This window comes from Protopterus annectens, chromosome 3.part1 (genome assembly GCF_019279795.1).
Source record: "Protopterus annectens isolate FY-2018-M chromosome 3.part1, PAN1.0, whole genome shotgun sequence".
Lineage (NCBI taxonomy): Eukaryota > Metazoa > Chordata > Ceratodontiformes > Protopteridae > Protopterus > Protopterus annectens.
Genome location: NC_056732.1, coordinates 1872343608 through 1872367872, shown reverse-complemented (window position 1 = coordinate 1872367872; position 24265 = coordinate 1872343608). Strand labels below are relative to the sequence as shown.

At 38.2% G+C, this 24265-nt stretch overlaps 1 protein-coding gene across 1 annotated transcript in view; it reads right to left on the bottom strand.

Annotated features, from left to right (window-relative positions):
- LOC122797944 (zinc finger protein 808-like) overlaps nt 1-24265 on the bottom strand; it is a 665304-nt gene that overhangs the window by 146426 nt on the left and 494613 nt on the right. Inside the window, exon 6 of the mRNA XM_044066464.1 lies at nt 24115-24231. Coding sequence (XP_043922399.1) covers nt 24115-24231 — 117 coding nt within the window. The remainder of the gene's footprint in view (nt 1-24114; nt 24232-24265) is intronic.

The following is a 24265-nucleotide window of genomic DNA, read 5'->3' as shown; positions in this document are numbered from 1 at the left end:
ATCAACTAAACCTCACACACAAAACTAAAAAAAAACTATTTACAGGAATGCCCAGCAACCAGCAAGTCATTCAAGTTAGTATACATTACATTAAATCTAAAATGCAGTTACATTTGCTTGTCAAGTAGATCTCTTAAGTTTTGTCCATGCATTGTAGCAAGATGTAATCATGGTTGTTCTTGCCTTAATTGTAATGATTTCCAGGTGACAGACTTCAGTTGCAATAGTTATAACTTCTTTAAAGGAGAGTGTAGATTCATTCTTCCAATTCTAAGTTATAACTTTTCTCACTAAAGATCGTGCAGACAACAAAATGCGATGTTTCATTTTTTAATACATATAGGGATAGGAGTGTTAGAAAGGATTAGTGATTTAGATAAAACAAATTTATCCTCAAAACTGTAAAAAGATATTAATGTTATTCCAATAAGCTGCTAAGACAGTACAGTCAAAAAAAAGTGTTGCCAATCTGCTTTAAGTTCTTGTTTACATCTCCAACAAACCTGTTTCTGCTTGAACATTAATTCAATTTTATGAGGTGTGAAGAAAAATCTATGTAAAAAAATTCCAAGTAAAGAATTCTATATAAGAGATAAAGCTGTATGTTTAGAAGATATTATAATTAATTTCTTATCTTCTTCACTCAAAGGTCTATTATTAATTTGAGTAAAATTGTTCCAATAATTGTCATTGCAACTTTTTGTTTCTCTCCTCACCACTCTATATAATTTGGAAAAGAGACCCTGTCCCAATGTATTTTATTGTGTTAAGAATAATAAGTATTCAATTAATTTTGGGATATGATCTCTTATCCACATATTTTTTAATGGCATTTCAGCGTATGCAGTATATAGATGAAAAATGCAAGCATACCTTCTCAAGTTTAGTAGTCTTCTGTACAGATGCAACCCAAAGTAATAGCCTCTTCTTTGTTCTCCACACAAACAAGTATCCTTACCTTCAGGTTCCCTAGATACAAGGTTGCCTTTTTATGGTGCAGACTCAGGGCTGTGAGCACAATGAAGATGTAAATGAGGTGGGAACTCATTAGGATTGCAGAATCCCAAATACCTGCCTCTGTACAGCAGATATAAACATAGTGCAGATACTCCCTCGGTGTTTGTTGCTAATGGAATGCAACTGTGAATGATTACTGGTATGGAGAAGGAAAACACAACAGCAATGCCAACTGCCCTACCTCCAGTGGGTGTGTGAGGCTAGACTTACAAAGTGTATAGAAGTAATTTTATCAGGGTTGGAAATGTAAGTAAGCAGCACACAATTCACAGGTTCTGATCATTAACATCCAACCTCCCCTTTATTTGTTGACAACTGTATATTATTTAAAATAAAAAAACAAACAGAAGCACCATGGCTAAAGGAAAAACTATACAACTTTAATATAAGAACAGAGTAAGTGCTTTCGCAGCCTAGCAGATGCTTCTTCAGACTCAAGTAACAGCAGCATTTTTCTCCCCATTTAAAAGCAGTCAATTCGTCAAATTAATTAAGAACTCCATCCTCTTAAAGACACACTGACAGATCAATACAATGCTAACACACTATCAGCACTTAGTGAAAGTTTTACAAAGGAAATACAACAGCTTAAAACCACACATCTCAAAACTTTTTCATAGATAAAAAAATATATAAAACTATATAAAAGTATAAACAAATCAATGTATATTACTGCAATGTAACATCCTCACACATTTTAAGAACAGTGATATAGAATGCCTTACAAACTGCATATCATAGGTTACTGGTCAGATACGATAAGAATGAGCGACAAAGACAGAGAGGTAAGACAGAACTGCATTTTTGTTAGCAATAGTCATAAATGATTGTGTGATCACTCAGTGTACTACATCCAAAATTAATAAATGTACAAATAACTGTTATGTGGTTTCTTAGTACTGTGGGGGCTGTTGCAGTTGGCCGTATGCAGAATGATTTCAGTTCCCTGCTACAAAGCTCTTTGTGTGGCAAAGAGGGATAAAATACACTTATTGTGTTTTGAAGGTTCATTGGAGTACAAGTTCACATCCAGACCTATCTGGAAATATTTCGTGTGTACCAACAAAAGGTTTGCAGTGTTTATTTCATAGATTGCTCTTCTTCATTGCAACTCCACTTTCCATGTATACATATACATATATATTTTGCCTATATATGTATATGTGTGTATATATATATATATATAGATATATATATATATATATATATATATATATATATATATATATATATATGTGTATGTATATGTGTGTGTGTGTGTGTATGTATATATATATATATATATATATATATATATATATATATATATATATATATATATATATTTATTTATTTATTTATATATACAGTGCAGTATTCCAGGGGAGCATGTAGAAGTTTAGCCTTCATATCATCAGGTATGGGTTGGAGTCTCAGCCAAGAGTACATTCAGAGCAGAAGCTGCAGATCTGGCCAAGACCTATGCAGCATCATAACTGCATTTGATTGAGTGGCTTGTCAACTGTGAGAAGAATCAGGGAGATCAGCCAAGGGCTTTGAAGCCTCAGTCAAAAGGGCCAGGGAACACTTAGACATATGTGTCTGGTAGTCAATGGCCCTAAATTCCAGTGTGACAGAGGTGTTCATCTTCTTGCCAGTTCTTTCCATAGTTTTATAGGAAGGACAGAGGTAGAAGGTAGCAGTCTGGAGGGTTTGTCTGCAGAGACAGGAATGGTACTAGGATCTGCAACAGGGCATTTTATTAGAGATTTTGCCCCTTCTGGGACCTTATAAAATCTGTCAGGCCTTCTAGCAGCAGAGGGTTGGGATTCAGGATTCTTAGAAGATGCAGAAAAGGCATCTAAGAAGGCTGCTAGAACAGGTGGAATGGCAGAAGGTGAAGGGGTATCCATTTGTAGGAGTTTGTAATACCTCTTATGGACTTCAGACATTTATGTTGAGTCCCATTTGAAAAAATCTCATCCAAGAGATGGTTTCTCCAAAGGTAAGGTCCTTCCCAGGGGGATCCACTTCAGCAGAGTCCTCTTCTGGGGAGGCATATCCTAGAGGGGAAGGCATTTGTAAAGCATAAGACAGAGAATCCTCTGAACAGGAATCTGAAGAGTCTTTGGCCTCTATTTTAAGAGGTTCTGCAGTCTGAGGCCTAGGGCTGATAACAGAAGGAGCAGCCACAGGAGAAGCAGCCATGGAAGGCCTAATGGCTATAAAGCCATTGAACAACACAGAGAGAAAGCTTGCCAACCAGGGAAGCTCCCAGGAGGTGAAGTCACATGTTTGTTTTTCTGTTTCTTTTTTAAAGAAGAAACAGACTTGGAGGGCAGACGCCTTAAGGAGGGACTAAGTTCAGAAGCCTCACTAATGGTAAAAGGACTGGTCTGGACATCTGCAGTGAGCCAAGGTTCCCCCTAGTCGTTGGCATCCATCTCTGCATTACCTCAATGGACATGCTTTTAGACCTTAGTTTTGCAGCCTTTGGAACGATACCCACTATACCAGAGTCAGATGGCTCCATACATTCTTCCAAGCGTACCTTGGCCACAGGGGGAACGCCGGGTGGAAGAGGTGCAGTAGTAGGCTTAGGCTTGATAATTTTGGCCTTCTTTTTTGCTGGCTCGATGGTATGGCCGGACCAGCCTTCTAATGCAGGAGTGAGATGTTTGAGGCGTTGGTTCTCTGGGCAAATATTAAGGGTGTGCAGACAGCTGTGAAGAGTCTTTGGGACAAAGGCCTAACAAATCACACAAGACATATGGTCTTGGTTGTGCCCTAGGCAGAACAGTCACAGGTTGTGGGTGTCCTTATGTGGGAACTGACGTCCACACCTACACTTTCCTTTCCTCAGTGACATAAACCTGGGCAGTCATGCAGTGAAAACACCTACACTTTCCTTTCCTCAGTGACATAAACCTGGGCAGTCATGCAGTGAAAAAAAAAAAGAAACAAGAAAAAGGCCCCAATAGGGTACTTATCTTTAAATTGCAGAATCTAATGGCAGAGACAGCAGCATGAGCTGATGTTCGACTGGCAGAACAAATGTTCTGAGGAAGGTACATGCAGATGTCATTTTTTTGGTCCAAGTACCCTACGGCCAACATCTGATATCCCATGTACCTTGCAGTGACTAAAGCTTTTGTATACTGGTGGGATGTTCAGGTAGTGAGGCAGAGGCTAACCCTAAAGGTTATGAATACTGCAACATGAGAATAGAAGGTCATCAATATTACTGTATGGTACAGAAACCTGGGCAGTAAAGGCAGTGTAGTTTAGGAAGCTAGAGGTGATGGAGATGAAGCGCTCACCCCCCCATGCTTCAGTACCAAATATTTTATGCAGTACTGCTTACCTTCAGCCTTCAGTGTAACACCATGTTCTTCACTACTATTAGTCACCCCACCTTTCAGTACAACACAACGTCCTGCAGTATAGCTCACCCACAGACTTCAGTACCACACCATGTCCTGCAATGCAGCTCAACTCCATCTTTTAGTACCACACCACATTCTATAGTACAGCTCAATCCCAGCCTTCAGTACACCACCACATTCTGTAGTGATGCTCACCCCCAGCCTTCAATACCACACCATATTATGTAGTACTGCTCACCCCCAGCCTTTAGTACCACACCGCAATGACTAGTACTACTCAACCTCAGCCTTCAGTACACCACCACATTCTGTAGTGATGCTCACCCCCAGCCTTCAATACCACACCATATTATGTAGTACTGCTCACCCCCAGCCTTTAGTACCACACCGCAATGACTAGTACTACTCAACCTCAGCCTTCAGTACACCACCACATTCTGTAGTGATGCTCACCCCCAGCCTTCAATACCACACCATATTATGTAGTACTGCTCACCCCCAGCCTTTAGTACCACACCGCATTGACTAGTACTACTCAACCTCAGCCTTCAGTACCACAAAATGTTCTGTAGTACTGCCTACCCCAGCCTTCAGTACCACACCATATTCTGCAGTACTGCTCACCCAAATCCTTCATTAGCATCCTAAGTTCTACAGTACTACTTCATCTGCCCTCAGCACCACACCATGTTCTGTTGCATTTTTAGTAAAGTCTTCGGTACTATACAGTGATCTGTGGTACTGCTCACACCCACCTCCATTACCACACCAAATTCTGGAATACTGTTCACACTGAAAGCCTTGAGTACCATACCATGCTCTACAGAACAGCTGTCACTCTCTCAGCAATCATTCAAGACCTTCGCTGTGTTCATTTCATTTGCTCCATTTTTCTCCAACTTTCAGCATTTCTTCAGCTTTATTTCTATGACATTTATGACACCCAAAATATAAGAGTTAAAACTGGTACCAGCAGCCATGATGTGGCAGTCAGATGTTTAGAAAAGGGACCAGGAAATACAATGAAATGAGGCTGGATAGGAGGTGGAAAATCAGAAACAATTACTAAAATAAAAAGTTAATTCCCCCTCGTATGTTTTTTTTTTAAATTCACTATGTGCTGTTCAATGAATAAACTCAACTTTTTGGATGTCTGCATAGAATATGATGGTATCCATTTGAATACATCAGTGTTTAAGAAAATGGTGCATAGAAATAAATGTTTACATCACACCAGTATGCATGCACCCCACATTTTTAAAGGTATTACCAAAGGACAATTTATTCGTATCAGCAGGTTAAATACTGATGTAAAGAAATTGTCATGAACAGGTTTTAAGCTTGAAACAGGAATTTTTACATTGAGGCTATGAGGAAGAGAAATTGGATAATTAAATAAAAGAAGTTTTAGGTTTGAGGGAAACCTCTGCAAAACCTAGTTTTGGCCCTAGATGGGCTACCTCATATCGAAAAGAGTGTCAGGATGGAGGATGATGCTGGTAAAATTAGGTATATTGCATTATAGTAGATCTACAACAGCAGTAAGGAAAGTTATAAGCAACATTTGGTGTATACTTAAGTCTTGCCCTAAACTGTGTTCACTCATTGATTTGGTACCTAGGTTTTCTCATCGAAATTATCCCAATCTTAAACAAAAGCTATGCTATAAGGATATTCATAGAAATATTAATAAATATAGCTTTAATCATTCAGGTATACTTCCTTGTTATAATTGTTCATGTTGTGACATGATAAATAGAAATAATGTTTTTATTCATCTAATAACTGGGAAAGAGTTTGTTTTCCACTGTCCTGCATCTTATAATACAAATAATATAGTATATTTGGCTAGATGCATTGTATGCATGGCTTTTTATATAGGTAAGTCCAAGAGAAAGCTCAATGAAAGAATCATAGAGCATAGATCTGATATTAAAAGGGCTAACAGTACTAATTCCTTGGCCAAGAATATAAGTGAATGTGGAAATAAACATAAGTTTAAACTCAGGGTGGTCGACCAGATTCTCCCTGATATACATGGTGGTGATATTAATAATAAACTGGAAGTGAGGGAGTATAAATGGAGAAGAAGAATGGGTGCTGACCTTTATCCAGGTCTAAATCAAATGGTGTCATTTAAACCTGTTTAAAAGTTCAAGCAAATGCGCTTATAATGCATACATATGTGTATATATATATATATATATATATATATATATATATATATATATATATATATATATATATATATATATATATATATATATATATATATATATGGATCACCTTCATTTCGTCAACAGTTCATTTCACTGACACTCAACTCAGCAGGCCCAATTCACTGAAACTTCATTTCACTGACACTCATTTCCTCAACAATGATATATGGACTATTCCCCACTGTACAGCGACTGTGGAGTTAGAATAGATAGTAAGGGGGGTGTGGGGGGGCGAAGCCCCCCACATACTGCGGTTCTATAATTTTTTTTGGAAATAGTTATTCATTGCAGTTGTAAAAATACATCTGTATACTGTAAAACATTTAAGATATGTGGGGGATTTGCCCCCACCCCCCTTACTATCTATTCTAACTCCAGGGTCGCTCTACAGTGGGGAGTAGGCCATATATCACTGTCGACGAAATGAGTATCAGTGAAATGAAGTTTCAGTGAATTGGGCCTGCTGACTTGGTTGTCAGTGAAATGAACTGTCGACGAAATGAAGGTGACCCATATATATATATATATATATATATATATATATATATATATATATATATATAAATGGGTCTACTTCACATGGTCGACAGGCCATATGATCGACACTCATTTGGTCGACAGTTCATTTGGTCGACAAGCATTTTATGTGGGGGGCTTCTCCCCCCACCCCCCCTAACTATATATATCAACTCCAGGGTCGCACAACATTGGGGAGGGGGGCAAATCTGCTTGTCGACCAAATGAGTGTCGATCATATGGCTTGTCGACCATCTCAGGTAGACCCATATATATATATATATATATATATATATATATATATATATATATATATATATATATTTAAATAAGCTATATGAGTATTAGTATATGGAATGAGTTTAATATGGTATGTTTCATATAGTTTTTAAGTTTTTTAATTTAAGTTTTTTGCTGTGATTTTTGGAAGTGTTATTTAATTGATTAATTGATTTACTGGCTGTGTGTTTGTTATATACGAGAGGTTCATGGTTTGCTGTTCTATCTACACCGAAGAAGGATTTTTAAATGAAAGCTTTGTCTGAATAAACAGTTTATTCAAAAGTTGCATTGCTGAGTTCATAATTTTCCTGTTTGTTGCTGATATATCAACTAAGCTTTTACCTGTTCTTTCATTTATTATATTACATTTAACTACAAACAAGCCAGTAATATTAAAATATCTTAGAGAGATGATGGATTAACACACATCAATGAAAAGCAGAAAGGGCACATGACAGTCTGGGAGTTGTACCCAATGTAAATACATTTTAGAGTGTCAATACGTTCAACTTAACAACCCGAAATCAATTGTCTTTGCACAGGATGGAAACTGCCTAACAAAAGGATTAATATATCTAGCAATTTTTTCCAACTGTCCAGCTTTCTATGTTGGTAAAACAGAGAGACAATTGAGAATTCGTACACATGAACATAATTATGACATCCTTAAATGTAACCAAAGAAATGCCCTCTACCAACATTCAGTGGTATGCTCTGGTTTCAAACACTTTTTGTTTATCATCCTAGAAAAAAAATATTATATAATCCCGGGGGGGGGGTCCATGAAAGGACTATATTGAACTGAGAGAATTGACATGGCAGCTTAGGTTAGATTCAACGCATTCACCAGGCATTAATGAATGTACTTCCTTACTCCCTGTTTTAAAACAAAGAGCTAATAAGCTATAAATTATTTTTGAATAGTCCGAAGTGCAAGCCATATACATATAGATTTAACATCACATATTCATTAATTCAGACACAGATTTACCAAATATGGGTCTACTTTTAAAACCCGAACTGCCATAATACCAAAAGCACACAATCCTGTAAGACAACAATACCGAATCAAAAAATATCAAAAACTAAAAAACAGAAATAACATACACTTTTTCAGTCTGCAATTTTTAGGGGGCTATGCCCCCCTGCACCCCCACACCCCCTGCTAATTTAATATTCCAACTCCAAGATCGCACTATGTTGAGTAAAAGACAACAGCGATCGCTACACAGGATATTAGCATTCCTTAATACCTGCTTCCTACAGCAAGTCATACCCTGCAATCATAGCAACTTCTTTTTTTGATTTGCTACTTCAGACTAAAATGAACTTACCCAAAGACAACACAACCACGGTAGATTAAATTCACCATAGTGCAATACGGTGTAAGTACTGCAAACCCTTAAAGAAAAATCATTCCAACAAACCACTTTCCGTATATATAGAAGTCTAAAGAGATTTCAGAAAACTGCAACAAATTCTGTCACAATGATCACAATTTTACTGTACCCTTAGTTTACATAGCATACAGCTCTACCTTTCTAACTTTCGATGTTCCTGCATTCGGTAGTGTTGACTTGCACGATTTTGAGACTTCAGTATTTACATCTAGATATTTTAAGGTTCGGTATTATGGCAATTCAGGTTTTAAAAGTAGACCCATATATATATATATATATATATATATATATATATTTATATATACACACACATATACACACACACACACACACACACACACACACATACACATATATATATATATATATATATATATATATTTATATACACACACATACAAAAACACACACACACATATACATACATGTTAAAAAAAAAAAAATATATATATATATATATATATATATATATATATATATATATATGGGTCCTTGTTGTTTTGTCGACAGTATGGTTCATTGAACTGTACTTTGTCAAAATCACTTTAGCGAATGTGCATTTTGTCGAAAATGCACGTTCGCTAAAGAAAACAACAAAAGAAAAATACATGCTATTAGCATATACCTTTAGTTGTACATCAACATATACCATTGATGTACAACTAAGGAAACTTGTTGAGATCGTTCTACAGTGGGGATAAAGGAATGTTCCCTTTTCCCCACTGTAATGCGATCTCGGCATGGGAATATTAAAGTAGGGGGGTTTGGGGGTTGCAGCCCCCCCACATGGGGGGTGCAGGTGTTCTTGCCCCCCTGCATATTAGTGTTTAATGTATTTTTGGTTTTGTTTTATGTTTGTTTGTTTTTTTATTTTTCCACAAAAATGCATTTTTGACAAAATGCACTTTCGCGGAAGTAAGTTCGATGAAGTACGGTTCAATGAACCATACTTTTGATTAATGAACATAGACCCATATATATATATATATATATATATATATATATATATATATATAAATGTGTGTGTGTGTGTGTGTGTGTGTGTTTTCATATAAACTATTAAACTCATGCATCTTTATTAATATTTTTTGCAAAAAGAAAAATTGGTGGTATCCCTCAAAGTCTCAGAAAACCCCTTATGCAACCTACACTGGGTCAAAAACAAACCAAGCAGAAACTTCACAGTGTGGAGGGTGTGAAGTTCACTCCTTATGCACCTAGTTCACTAATAAAAAAATCAAACTTCAAACCATGTACTACAAAATAATAAAATAGTAGGTAGTCGACAGTTGAGTTAGAAATGTAATATTCTTTACTGACACACAATAACGTCCATTAGATACCAGCTATTAGTAATTACGGCCCAATTCTCTCTAATAATATTAATGATGTGACAGTCAACAGTAAAAATCAACATACAACTGTCTTTAGATTTGTTGGCCATAAATTTCTTAAAACCCTCCTATAAGGACTGTTAAGTGCTGGTGAATTTGTACTTTTTAGGTCAATTATAAGTTCCAGAATGCTTAACATATTGCTTTCGTATCCCCTTATCAAAAAATCATTTTCAAGATCATTTAGGTTCTTAAGGAAGGGCTCCATTTTCATGGTGATCCTGGCCAACCTATAGCCCTGCAACTTAACCATGTTATATTTCATCCTGGTGAGATGGAGACTCTTATATAGCAGGAGGCTTACTCTGGTAGGTTTTCTGTAAAGATCTGTGTCCATTTTAACTTGGTCAAAGTCTTTAGTAATCTGCACATCTAAGAAGACTGCTGAGGTGATGCTGTGGGAAGAGGTAAAATCCAGGAAGGTTGTGGTTTGATTCAGATAGTTGATAAAATCATCTAATTTAACACAGTCTCCTTTCCACACAATAAAGTCTATAAAGTGCAGATACATTGTGATATGTTGCATGTAGTCTCTGTTGATAAAAACATAATCCTCCTCCCACTTGCCTAGGGCTATGTTGGTTAGCTTAGGGTCCATAGTTGGCCCCATGGCTATACCAGTCTTTTGTTTATAGTAATTTCCATTAAACCTAAAAAAATGTAGCTAACCACCATATCTAAAAATTTAACTGTTATTTCATGCTGTGCTGGTGGGCCATTGTTGTTTTTTTCAGTATGAATCAATCAGTGTTTCAATACAATTACGTGGAAGTACAGTATACAGGTTCATAGATTAGTACTAGGCTAACTGCATTTGCAAGCCATTTTAAGCCTAGCCAATTACCCCATGTAAGAATCAAACCCTGCACCTTGTGTTTGTAAGGTAAACACCTAAACTGTTATTCCAGTCTCCTATAATTATTCAACATCTGTTGTTAATAAAATGCTATCAACGTCAATTGTAACATTTTTTTATTTTCCTTTAAAAATCACTACAGTCTTTTGTCTGAAATGTTCTTCTCAGCCAGAGGTTGTAACAAAAAAAAAATCAGTTTCAGTCATGGACCTCCTACTTGCAATCACTGGCCTGTAAGGAGGGTTTTCCCTATTTTTACGTAGCTTAGGGATTTCAAAGAATTTAGGCAAGTTGGGGAAGGTGTCTGTAAATAGTCAAACATGTTATCTGTTAACAAACCATCACCATAAAGTGCAATCAAGTCCGTGTACCAGTTGTTGTAAGATGCCTTAATCTCCTCTAAAGTTAAAGACTCATAATAGTTAGTGTCCATCAACATTTCTTCTATCCTCTGGTTATAGCTGCTGCTACCGGTAACAATATCCCCTCCGTTGTCAGCCTTCATAAACTGCCTATACTTATCCCTGCCTAGCTCTAACAATGTTTTTTTCTCACCATTGTTAAGGTTGCAGTACTTTCCTGATGTCCATTTCACATTTGACCTCAAAAGCTGCTAAAGTTTGGTGTACAGGAGGGCAGTAATTATTGGGTCTTTTTAATGTTTCTTCAGTAGTTGTTTTTCTCAGTGGTATCAGATTTGCCATGGTACAGAACTTTCAGATTTAATTATTGATGCAAATATGAAGAAGCAATATTTGATGCCTAGAGACATCAGTAGGAGTTAACTGCATATGCACCTGGTGGCATCAAGTGACCCTCCAAGAGCATCACACTATGTTTCTTACATGGTTTGTTATACACAGCTGAAGGTGAAATGATAAAAATACATAAAAAAGTACAGTTGTACAGGTAAGCTTCCCATAAGAGTAGATGTCTGAATAGGTCACTGTTGGCAGTAGTGTAAGCAGTACATGTATTATTTCCTGCTAAGGATATGATCACCAGCCAGTATTCAAAGCTTCAGGGCACCTCCCATGCATCCTAACTACTGACTGGCTCAAGGAGATACACATACGTTCAGTGGTTTTGGTATCAAATCCTTCAGAGCTTTCTTGTTTAACAGTAAGGGAGGCTACATCCTTGAGAAAAGGGAAAATGCTAGAAAAAATAGAGGATATAAATATCCACACCCCGGCAAAAAACATAGTCCAAAAAGGGGGATTGAGGAAGTCTATCCCTGCTTAAACGGTGATTTATTTTATCATCTACTGTTGTGGTAAGTTTAATTCAGGTGTACTAGTTTCATCGTTATATTACTGTTGCAGAAGCCTAAACTGCATCGGTAGATTACAAGAGCTTAGAAAAATTGCAAAGTGGAAAAAGATTAAGAATCCTCCTGGAGGACAGTTCTTGCAAAAATTGTCCTGGACTACAAAAAGAATCAGCCAACACCCCTTCTTCCTGAAATCAAACATAATGAAGGGACAATTCATCAGATTGTCCCACATTGTAAGTGAAGACAGCATATTCTGGAATGAATGCACACACATCAGTAACCTAGTTCTCCAAAGAAACTACCTGCCAACTCTGGTGAAAAGGATTCTGACTGAGGTCAGCAATGCCAGACATACCAAGTTCCCTCCCATAGTGAAACAGGGATTCCACATGAATCCCATGAGCACTCTTATGGCTGAGTTCATCCTCAGTTTCCCACTACCAATCTCCAGGGACATGGTTCCCATCAGGAAGATTCTGACCAAAAACTGGGACATCATTCGCAGCAACCACAATCTCTCCAGGGCTCTAGGCACCCAACCCATCTTTAGTTTTTAAAAAAGCAACACACTAAGAATGAAATTGCAGTGACAAAGGGATCCTGTCTTTTTCTTTCTGTCCAGCACTTTGGACTCCCATCCTGCAGGCTGGTTCCCCTGAGGGTATTATGTCACTTGCAAACACATTCAACAAGGAAACCAATACAAGCTTCTGCATAACGTTACAATAATTCTTCAATTGCAGCAGCAACAATGTGGAATATGCAAGTATCTGCACCAACTGCAATGTGCTTTACATAGATAAAATGTCCCGGAGACTGGCAGACCACATCAAAGAACATTGTGGAGCAACCAGGAATCCTGATCTCCACAATGCATTAGTGAAACACTGTACTCTTGTTGGGGACTTCAGAGTTTCAAATTCTTAGTACTAGAACAAGTCAAGTCTTTTGTTGGTGAGCAGGACACGTTACTCGAACTCCTAAAGCTTAGATAGTAACTGCTGCTTATTGAAGAAACCCCACCAGGACTCAATGAAAATCTTAATATTAGGTGTATGTTATGGTGATACAGGTATTAACAGACACCCCTACCCCCAACTGTAGTGTGCTCTGATTTCTGCAATGTCAGTCTATGCTGGTTATTCGATGGAATATGTACCTGCTTTAACTGCACAATTGGCTGAAACCATTTATTTAACATTTGTTTACCAGGAAAGTCTGAATTTGAATGAGCCAATTTTCACCACAGGCCCAGGGAGAAATGCTTCAAATGCATGTTTTTGCAATGTGGGAGGACACCGGAGCACCCAGAGGAAACCCACATGAACACACAGAGGACATGCAGACTCTGCACATAAGGCACCCCAGCTAAGAATTGAACTGGGGAACCTATTCCTGTGAGGTGACAATGCAAACAGCTGCACCACTGTGCAGTCATTTACATTAAACAGGTATTTATTAAATGAATGTTCATATATTTAATGATTTTGATGAAGTTCTTATCACTATTAAAGAATGAAAGCGCTAAAAACACACTTCAGCCTCATCTTTTTGCCTCTGAGTAGAAGTGTTTGTTAGTTTTACACACACACACACACACACATATATATATATATATATATATATATATATATATATATATATATACACATATATATATAAAACTGTGGGTGTGTATGTGTGTACACTTATACTGCATTTTTACTGGATTCCTCTCTAGCTGGTCTCCTATAACCTGTTCTGCACTGTGCAGAGGTGCTTTGCAGTGCCATGTAGAGATGCAGGCAGCTAGAACTGTAATTTTCTAGATACAATTTATTCTATATTCACAAGTATCTAGCTGAGTGCAGAACAGCTTCTTTGCCTGCTGAGAAGCATTACCTCAGGAGTATTGTTTTAGATCAACCCTAGACTTCTCCCCCTATGCCAAAAACTCTCTCTTGCAGTGCTCCTCATAGATGAGGGAAAAATCTATGGCCATGGATATTCACTTTTCTACTATCTCTGTAGCCAGCCTGGTGAAAATGGGCATCTTGAACAGTATAACAATTGTCTCATGTTTACTGACTCCCACCTTATTCTTAAGCAGACTAAGACAGTATGTGAGAGATGTAATTACACTATCTCTTTGGAGGCAAAGCTCTCGCATACAGACACTGATATTTACACCTACTATGGACCAGACACAAACTCACATATGCTGAGGTTCTTAAATGCAATCTACCCAAACCTCAGAGTCTTCCCAGATGCTGTCCTCAACAACCTCCCAAACACTCTACAAAGACAAAACTTCCCAGGAAACATACAACCTCATTTCACAATGTCTCAGCCTCTAAGCCCTTAAAGGAAACTACCACACAACCCGATACAAGTAACTGTCACTTAATGTCTGGGATATGTTCTATCCCACTGAACATTAAGTGACTCGGACTTTAACCGAACACTGTATACTTTACAATGTGCTTCTCTCAACGTCCTCCTGCGTAATGTCTGACTGCGTTTACATCCACTTAGCACAGTGTGGACATAAATGCGGCCAGACATTGTATGGAAGGACATTAAGCTATGCACACCTGTATATTGGACATGGGAGACTATATTTGTGAGACACACCAATGCCCCACTCACCAGGCTGACTAAAGGAGACAATCGTGGTCAGTTGCCCGTCAGGGGCAGAGAACCATCAGACCACACACATACTCAGTACACTGAACCATAAATACCAGTATGACTGTGTAATAATCCATATGGGTGTTAATGACCTGAGGCATACCTACCTGGACTATATGAAGAGGGAGACATGATAGAGCTTTCATATTATGTGCCGCAGGCAGGTATGAGTCTAGCACTGAGCTGCAGTCTATCTTCTCCAAGGATAACACCACAATATACACAGAAGGTGATTGATTTTAACAATTTTATTAATTACTGGTATTATTCTAAAGGGGTCCAACATTTGCTGGCTTGGGAGGACATGATTAACAGACTACAGTGCTGTACCAGGAATGGTCAGCACCTTTCCCCACTAGGCTTTCGGATACTGGCCAAAACATTATCCATCCTTATAATACCTTTTTAAAGCAATGTCAACTTAGTAAACATTCTAACATAGTAAATTCTACTCAAGATAAACTAAAGGTTTTACTGTTCATTATCAGGAGTCTCAACAAGATGCTTCATTACATAGATGCACTTCTCACCCTTAAGAGTGTTGACATCTGAGCTGTTACCGAGACATGGTTCAAAGCCATGGAAGGCTTCCGGCAGTGCAAGGCTATAATGTCTTCCACACAAGCTACTGCACAAGAAGGGACAAGAGGTGGAGGTACATCAATCTAAATAAAAAGTAACCACACCTCAATGGTCAAGCAATATGACAAGCTTGAGCTAATCTATGTCCAACTAACCTTAGGCAAAGTCCCATGTAACATTCTTGCTAACTACAGGTCCCCATAGTTGACCCAAGATAACCACATCATGTGCTAGAAAGTACTGGAGTCCCTTACTATCCAACTCAACAGCATATTCATGGGTGATTTCAACTATCCCACCATAAACTGGGAAATATACACATGCACTAACATGCGGGCTCAAAGATTCCTGGATTTTGTCAATAGAAACACCCTGTATTCTTGTAAATATCTTGGATCTGTTACTCATAAATATGTGAGAATGTTACCCCCCCCCCCCCCACTATGTAATGTCCTCACTAATAAGATCAGATCACAAAGTGGTCACCAGTAAAATAAAGAAAGCCTGAACTCCCAGCAAACCACAGAACTTTTAAGAACTCCTACAATGTGATGGCATACCTAACTTCCAAGCCCCCCCCCCCCCCAAATATGGAGAACACTGTGGGCTATGCAGAAGTGTTCAGAAACCATGTATGACCATGTTAATAACTGCACAGAAACAGGAGTACCAAACCAAAATAAACTTAGAACAATCTCCAAAAACAAGCCCCAGGTAGACACCAAGTATAAAGAGGTTATATAACAAAAAGAAAACACTGTCCAAAAATAGGAGGACTATGCCCAGCATGCAAAAAGCTCCCTTATCAGTCTCAGAAAGCAACTTAGGGGACTCATCAAGTCCACCAAAGCCAACTTTGAGGAAAAAATAGCCTTCCTGGAGATGGATAAACATAAGGATTTTTTTAGTTACATACATAAGTGTAGATCAGAACATGTGTATGTACCTTTAAGAAGCATTTCCAGATGTAGGACATGCATATAAATACAGAGCATGTGCAGGCAACAATGCCAATTTACAAGAACAGCCAGAGTGTTAACATGTATGAGTGCGGTAGTCAGTCTGTTTATAAGTTTAAGTTACAAAGCCTCATTCTTGATGTGTTTGTGTGTAATAAAGCTGCTTGAACAGAATCCACAAATGTTTTATCCTGACCCTATGAGCAACACAGTGTCAGAACTGCGATTAGAAGAGATACTTCTATGAGCCATGAGGTGCAGAGTTGAAGGTTAAGGCAGACTAAGCAGAAGTGAAACAGAGCAAAGACAAATGAAAAAGGGCCAGAAACAAGCTAAAGGTAAAGAAAAGTGCACAAATGATTTATTGGGCAAGGAAAATGAAACAGAGCATTTATAAGGCACAAAACGCATTACTGATCAAACGAGTAGCACAAAAACATACTATTAAGCAAACGAAAAGCACAAACCACATTATTGATTAAACAAAATGTTCAAAACCACATTATTTGATAAAACTAGCAAAACTATTTATAAAGGGCTCAGAATTACCTTTGGTTTGCATAATGAGCATGTTTAAAGTAAAACGGGCATAAGAAAAGTATAATAAGCATAATAAGAGATTAAACAGGCATAACGAGTACAATAAAAGGGCATAACAGGTAGAATAAAAGGGCATAATGAGTACAAGAAAAGTATAATGAGCATAATAAGAGATTAAACGGGCATAACGAGTACAATAAAAGGGCATAACAGGTAGAATAAAAAGGCATAACGAGTACAAGAAAAGTATAATGAGCATAATAAGATTAAACAGGCATAACGAGTACAATAAAAGGGCATAACGAGTACAATAAAAGTATAATGAGCATAATAAGATTAAACGGGCATAACAAGTACAATAAAAGGGCATAACGAGTACAATAAAAGGGCAAATTAAACTTACAAGAGCAAGGCAACTGCATGTTTTTGAGTAAAAGACCGTGTTTGGACACAAACTACTATTTCGCATTGACCGAATTGTTTGAAATATCTCAGAGTGTTGCGAAGTATTTGCAGACTGTGTGCTTTATTACAGTGCAATTAATTCAAAGAGTTTGATGTGTTGTAAAATACAGTTATATTGCAAAGTGCAGTCAAAGTACATCCATTTAAAAAAGTTTCTTGTGCTGTGTGCATTTATTCACAGAAAGCCACCATTTCAGAGCGTTACTTACACTGTGCAGTTATTTTGCAAAGTACAGAGATTTTGAAAGGTTCTTGTGCTGTGTACATTTTATTCACAAAGTGCATTCATTTCAAAGTATTTCTTACACTGATAAGGAGTGATTTCACAAAGTACAGTCATTTCAGTGTGTTCTTGTGCTACAGAGACTTGTTTGGCAAAGTACAGTTATTTCAAAGAGTATGTTGTGGTACTGGGCATAATTACAAGTTCTGGCATTCGTATTTACGTCTGCATGTACAACCATGATTTCAAGCACCTTCATTACTGTGTGTTGACATGGCAGAGGCATTTCACAGACCAAGCCCATTTGTGTTTGATCACAAGACAGCAGAGAATTGGAGTATTTGATCAGGAATATCATATTTTCATACAAGCAGCATTTTCTGAGAAAGATGCACATACAAGGACATTCATTTTGCTTAATTTAGCTGGGTCACTTCCGCGGTGGTGCAGCGGTAGTGTTGTTGCCTCACAGCAAGAGGTTCTCCCGTTCGATTCTCAGCTGGAGTGCGGGGAGTGCCTTCTGTGTGGAGTCTGCATGTCCTCCCCGCGGTTGGGTGGGCGTTCGAAAGACATGTGTAAATGGGTGTGCCTTTGTTGAAGGTTGAACGGCGAGCTGACACCTCGGCATTCATGAAAATCTGCTGCCAATCATTAGCGGACCGGAGTTCCACTGTGGCAACCCCTAACCGGGAAAAGCTGAAAGACAACAACAACAACAAGCCACTGAAAGAGAGCATTCATTTGTGTGTGCACCAGAAGTATGTGCAGGAGAAGGGGAAAACCATCAGACTGTGGTACCAGCTGAAACAAAGGAACATCCTGAGTGCTTAGAATGTAAATTTAGATAAATGTGCAACCGCCAGGCAAATTTTACATTAGAGAGGCACTTATTTTATACAAGAGTCCAAAAGCTTGGTGAAACTTTTGCAGCTTACATCAGTGACTTGAGAAACAAAGCTAAAATATGAAGATTTGCCGAGTTAAATAAAGGACAGGCTTGTGTGTGGTATTAATAATGTTGCAGTGAGAAAGAATTTGCTTCATGACAGTGATTTAATGTTGAGCAAAGCCATACAGATTTGTCAAATCCATGAGCTCACAGAAAGGCACACAGGTATGCTTAAGAGTGATTAAGAGCATGGCTTCAGTAGCCTCTAGGGCAAACGTAGACAGCATGCAACACCTGGCAAGCAGAAACAGGCCTAGGCACATGGCAGCAGCAACCCCTGTAGGTGTTGCAGGGAGAACCTGTAGCTTTCTAGTAAGTTCCAAGACTAGCTGAGTAAAACGTGCATGCTCATGAGTCAGCAAAACCCAAGTCAAGTCTTATTGTTAACTGTCTTAACTGTGGTGCCAACCATGAGCCTAAAAGACAGAAGTGCTTAGCATTTGGTCAGCAATGCCACAAGTGTAAAAAAATGGAATCATTTTCAAAAGTTTTGTAAATCAAGCAAGTCTCATTCAGTTATTAAGAAAGGTCACTTAAAAAAGCAGGTTGATCATATAGAGAGCTGCAACCCTACTTTCTATGTAGATGGTATATCAGTGGTTGGTGAAAAGGTTAATGCAGTAGATTTATTAGCAAATAATAAAGTATTTTGTACTGTTCTGATCAATGGTAAGCCCACAGAGCTCAAAGTAGACACTGGCTCAAACTGTAATGTAATGTCAGCAGAAACATTTGCTAAAGTGAGAGCTGGTGAGCAATTTAATTTGGTCAATTGTGCAAAGCTTGTTGCTTATGGAAGTGAAGATATTCAAACTGAAGGCTCAGTAGCGCTTTCATGCTATTTGGCTGGAATAGTTACAGCTTGCAGTTTTATGTAGTCTTAAGACCTATGCAGTCATTATTAGGTCTCAGAGACAGTTTAAGAATGAAACTGCTTTCTTTTACCAAAGTAGTACATCATGTAAGCACGTTTCAGTTCCAGCTTCAGTGACACTATTTTCTCAGAGTATGCTGATGTTTTTGATGCCACGCTAGGTAAACTTCCAAGTTGTGTACTCCATGAAAGTACACTGAGAGGTCAGTCCAGTGGTCAGACCAGCAAGAAGAGTTCCAATAGCTATGTAAGACAAAGTCAAGGTCCAGTTAGACAAAAAGGTTCAGCAAGGTGTGATTTGTCCAGTCACAGAACCAACTGAGTGGGTATTTTCCATGGTAGCTGCTAATAACAGAAATTCAGATGCAATCAGAATATGCATTGACCCAAGAAACTTGAACATGGCATTAACAAGACCTAATCATCCTATATGTACAGTCGAGGAAATTGCAACCCTCATGCCAAATGCCACAGTTTCTTCTGTCTTAGACACAAAGACTTCATTTTGGCAAGTAATGCTTAATGGACCCCATTTGGTAAATACAGATTCCTCAGGATGCCTTTTGGAATAAATTCTGCCAGTGAAGTCTTTCAGCATGCAATAGAGCACATTTTTTCAGGTTACCCATGTGCAACAATAGTCGATGATTTACTAGCTGGAGGTAATGGTGATCTAGAGCATGACAGTACCCTTAGGAAAGTTCTGGACATAGCTTGTGAAGTGAATTTAAAGATCAGTCCTCTGAAATGCATATTCAGACTACCAGAAGTTACTTATGTTAATCTTTTATTTACCAGTACAGGCTAATGACCAGCTCCTTCCAAACAAGCAGCCATTTTTGAGATGCCAGCTCCGGACAATGTCCAAGCCTTATGACGTTTTCTTGGTATGGTTAACTATTTGGGCAAATTTATCCCTGACTTTAGTGAGTTATCAGCACCTTTAAGAGGGCTGACATGCAAAAATGTTGCACGGTCATGATTAGACCAACACCAGAGAGCATTTGACAACCTCAAACAGCAAATTGCTAACCCACTTACATTAAGATATTATAATGTCCACAAACCAGTAGTTCTTTCCTGTGATGGTTTAATGTTTGGTCTTGCCACATTTATTCTTCAAGAGGGCAGACCTGTTGCCTCTGGATCTAGAACTCTTACCCAAACTGACATGCGGTATACTCAAACTGAGAAGGAACCTTTGGCAATTGTGTGCGCATGTTCAAAGTTCCATGGTTATATTTATGGCTAAGCAATCCAGATAGAAAATGACCATCAACCTTTAGTTACTATTTTAAAGAAGCCTATGCATTCCACTCCAGCAAGACTACAAATGATGCTCAAATTGCAAAAGTACAATTTCAAAATGGTCTATACAAGGGTAAACTTTCTTATCTGGCTAATACCTTATCCAGTTCACCCAGAAATACAATGGAACAGTTTGATGCAGAGAATTTTGAATGTGATGTCATGGAAGTGCGTAATTTTTCTACCAAAACACTTGATGAGCTGAGCGATCATACAAAGACTGATCCAAATTTGCAAAAGCTCAACTACTTCGTCAATGTAAGATGGCCATCAAAACAATCCTGTGTACCACCAGAAGTATAACCTTACTTTCCATACAGAGATGAGATGCTGATGGAAGATATTATCATTTTTAAAGGTCCAAAGGTTGTTGTTTCTACTTCCTTACAACATGAATACATTCAGATTTTACATCATGGCCACCCAGGTTCCGATTCTACCAAAAGAAGGGCGAGAGGACTAGTACTTTGGCCTTCTCTAGCAAAAGGCATTGATGAAGTGCTTTCTTCCTGTTCAGTGTGCAACAGTGCTAAGCCACATTTGCAAAAACAGCCACTTCATCTAAGCCAAATTCCTAAACTACCAAGGTCAACAGTAGCAACTGATATATTTGAATGGAATAGTCAACATTACTTAGTGTTGGTAGACTCTTCAAACTGGCTTGAGATCAATTTGCTACCTAACCTAATGTACAATGCTGTTATTACTATGATGAAATGTCATTTCTCAGTCCATGGTAGTCCACATAAAGTTATTTCTGACAATGGTTCTCAGTTTACCAGTCAACTGTTTCAGAGATCTGCTAAAGAGTGAGGCTTTATCCATATTAACAGCAGTCCTGAATATCCTCAGTCAAACGGCCTTGCTGAACGTGCAGTACAGAGTGCAAAGCAATTACTGGAGAGGTCAAAGCATGACAATACCGATATTTTCTGGAATTTACTTAATCTCAGAAATATACCCCCAGACAACCCACTAGGCTTGTCTGCTCACAGACTTCTATCTAGGCAAACCAGATCAACCTTGCCTATCAGTTTTAATTTGTTGGTGCCTAATGCTAAAAACAACAGAACAATCAAAACCCAAATTTTTAAGAAGCGTTCTTTTGAGGTCCAGCTATGATAAAATAAACAGATTTCTTCATCCATTAAAATAAGGAGAGACAGTTCAGATGCAAATGGCGAAAAGCTTTGATCGAATTGGTCAAGTGAGAGGTATATGTACAAGCTGAGATCCTACTTAGTGGACTCTGAGGGTATAGAATACAGGAGAAACCACAAATATCTTCTTCCTGTATCAGAAATGATATCACAGCATTGCACCTGTGATACAGACTCTAGATCTCAGAGCAACCCAGACAATGTTAGTACCAAGGAAAACATCGCAGTATCCATTCCCATTCCTGATAATGTCCCAGATGTCCCCAAAGTTGAACATTCCTTGAAGACAGTCCCCATTGCTAGATTCAATTCTGAATGCTATGTGACAAGATCAGGTCATACTTCTAGGCCTACAGTAAAATACACAGCAACTTGGGCATATTTGTTTTATATGTGTCTAATTTTGTATGACTTATACAACTAGTTCTGTATAACTGCATGTCAAAAGATCATGTCTGTAAATTGCATGTCACTGAATACTGTCATTTTGTATAAGGACTATTTCTCAAAGAAGGAGGGTGTTGATCAGAGCATGTGTATGTACCTTTAAGAAGCATTTCCAGATGTAGCACATGCATATAAATACAGACCATGTGCAGGCAAGTAGATGAATGTGGTAGTCAGTCTGTTCATAAGTTTATTTAAGTTTAAGTTACAAAGCCTCATTTCTGATGTGTTTGTGTGTAATAAAGCTGCTTCAACAGAACCCAGAAATGTTTGTCTGTTTTATCTTGACCAGATGAGTAACAGTAACCTTATGGGGAACACCTAGCAGTGGGCTGTACTAAAATTAAATGAAACTCCTTATAGTGAACCAGAGGATGCAGCACATTTTCTGGCTAATAAAATGTAGCTTGAATTTTATCCCTGTATAACTCCCAGGAAATATCCTCTATCATTTCTTCCCCACTATCACTAAAGAACAGGTCCTCACTGTACTCTCCAAAGCTAAAAACACTTCCAACAGTGGGTGCTGATAATATCCCAGGATGCCACCTAAATAGTTTAGGACACAACTTGTCAGGTCCACAAGATTCTCTGTTTAGCCACAGCCTCCAGACAGGCTTAATCCTCAGGGAATGGAAGACTGCAACGGTTATCCCTATACCCAAAGAGGGATCAACAACAGACCTAGAGAACTACAGGCCCATATGTTTGACTAGTCTTGTATGCGAGGCCATGGGAAGAATTATCATGGATCTGGTAAACAGAGACATAGGACATCTTTGTACACTAGAGCTACCACAATTTGGTTTTGTCAAGGGCAGATCATACTTACTAAACATTGTGGACGTCTTTGAGAAGGGTCACTAGAGACATGGATGAAGGCAAAATGGTGCATACTGCCTACCTTAACCTGGCAAAGGCATTTGACACAATACCTCACTCAGGTATTATAGATAAACTTTACAAATTTAGGCATAAATTCCTATGTCTCCTGATGGATAGCCAAATGGCTCATGGATAAGACAAATGAACTTAGGGTGAAGGATTCCACCTCTGCCAAGAGGCCTGTTACCAGTGGTTCCCTACAGGGCTGGAACCTCTTCTTTTGAAATATATTTCTCTGAAGTCAAGGTAAATGTAGAAGGCCTTTGGCTGACCAAATTTGCTGATGACTGCAAACTGAGTGTAACCATAAAATCCCTCAGATATGTAGATATCCTCCACAAGGGTCTGTCACAGACAAATAAATGTTGCCAGAACCATGACCTAAGACTCAATGCAAAAAATGCATAATTATACCCTTTGGGAAGATGGACACCCTGCAAATTACAACACTGATAACACTCCCCTAGGAACAGACACAGTAGTGTTCTTGGATTTGGTTATTTCAAAGGAGCTTCCTTTATGGAGTTGTTTTTTCTGATCACATGAGGTAGAATTAGCTTTTGGCTTTTAGTACTTTTAGAAAAGGTTCTTTTTTGGAATGTTTTCATATTTTTAAAGGGCTGATACACCTATCCTAAGTGAGAACACATCATCTTGCTCCACCCCCAAAATACTAACTCACCTTTACCTGTAAGTGCAATTACTCAGACAGTTAAAAAGTACTTACTTCTCATACAAGTACAAGAAATTTCTTTCTGCTGCACCGCTGTTCCTCCTCCAGTGTCAGTTGATATTTCATGTTTCATAATATTTAACCAAAGATGGTCCAATGGGATGTCATAACCTGCCAATAAAAATGTGAATGAATAGCAGCTAAA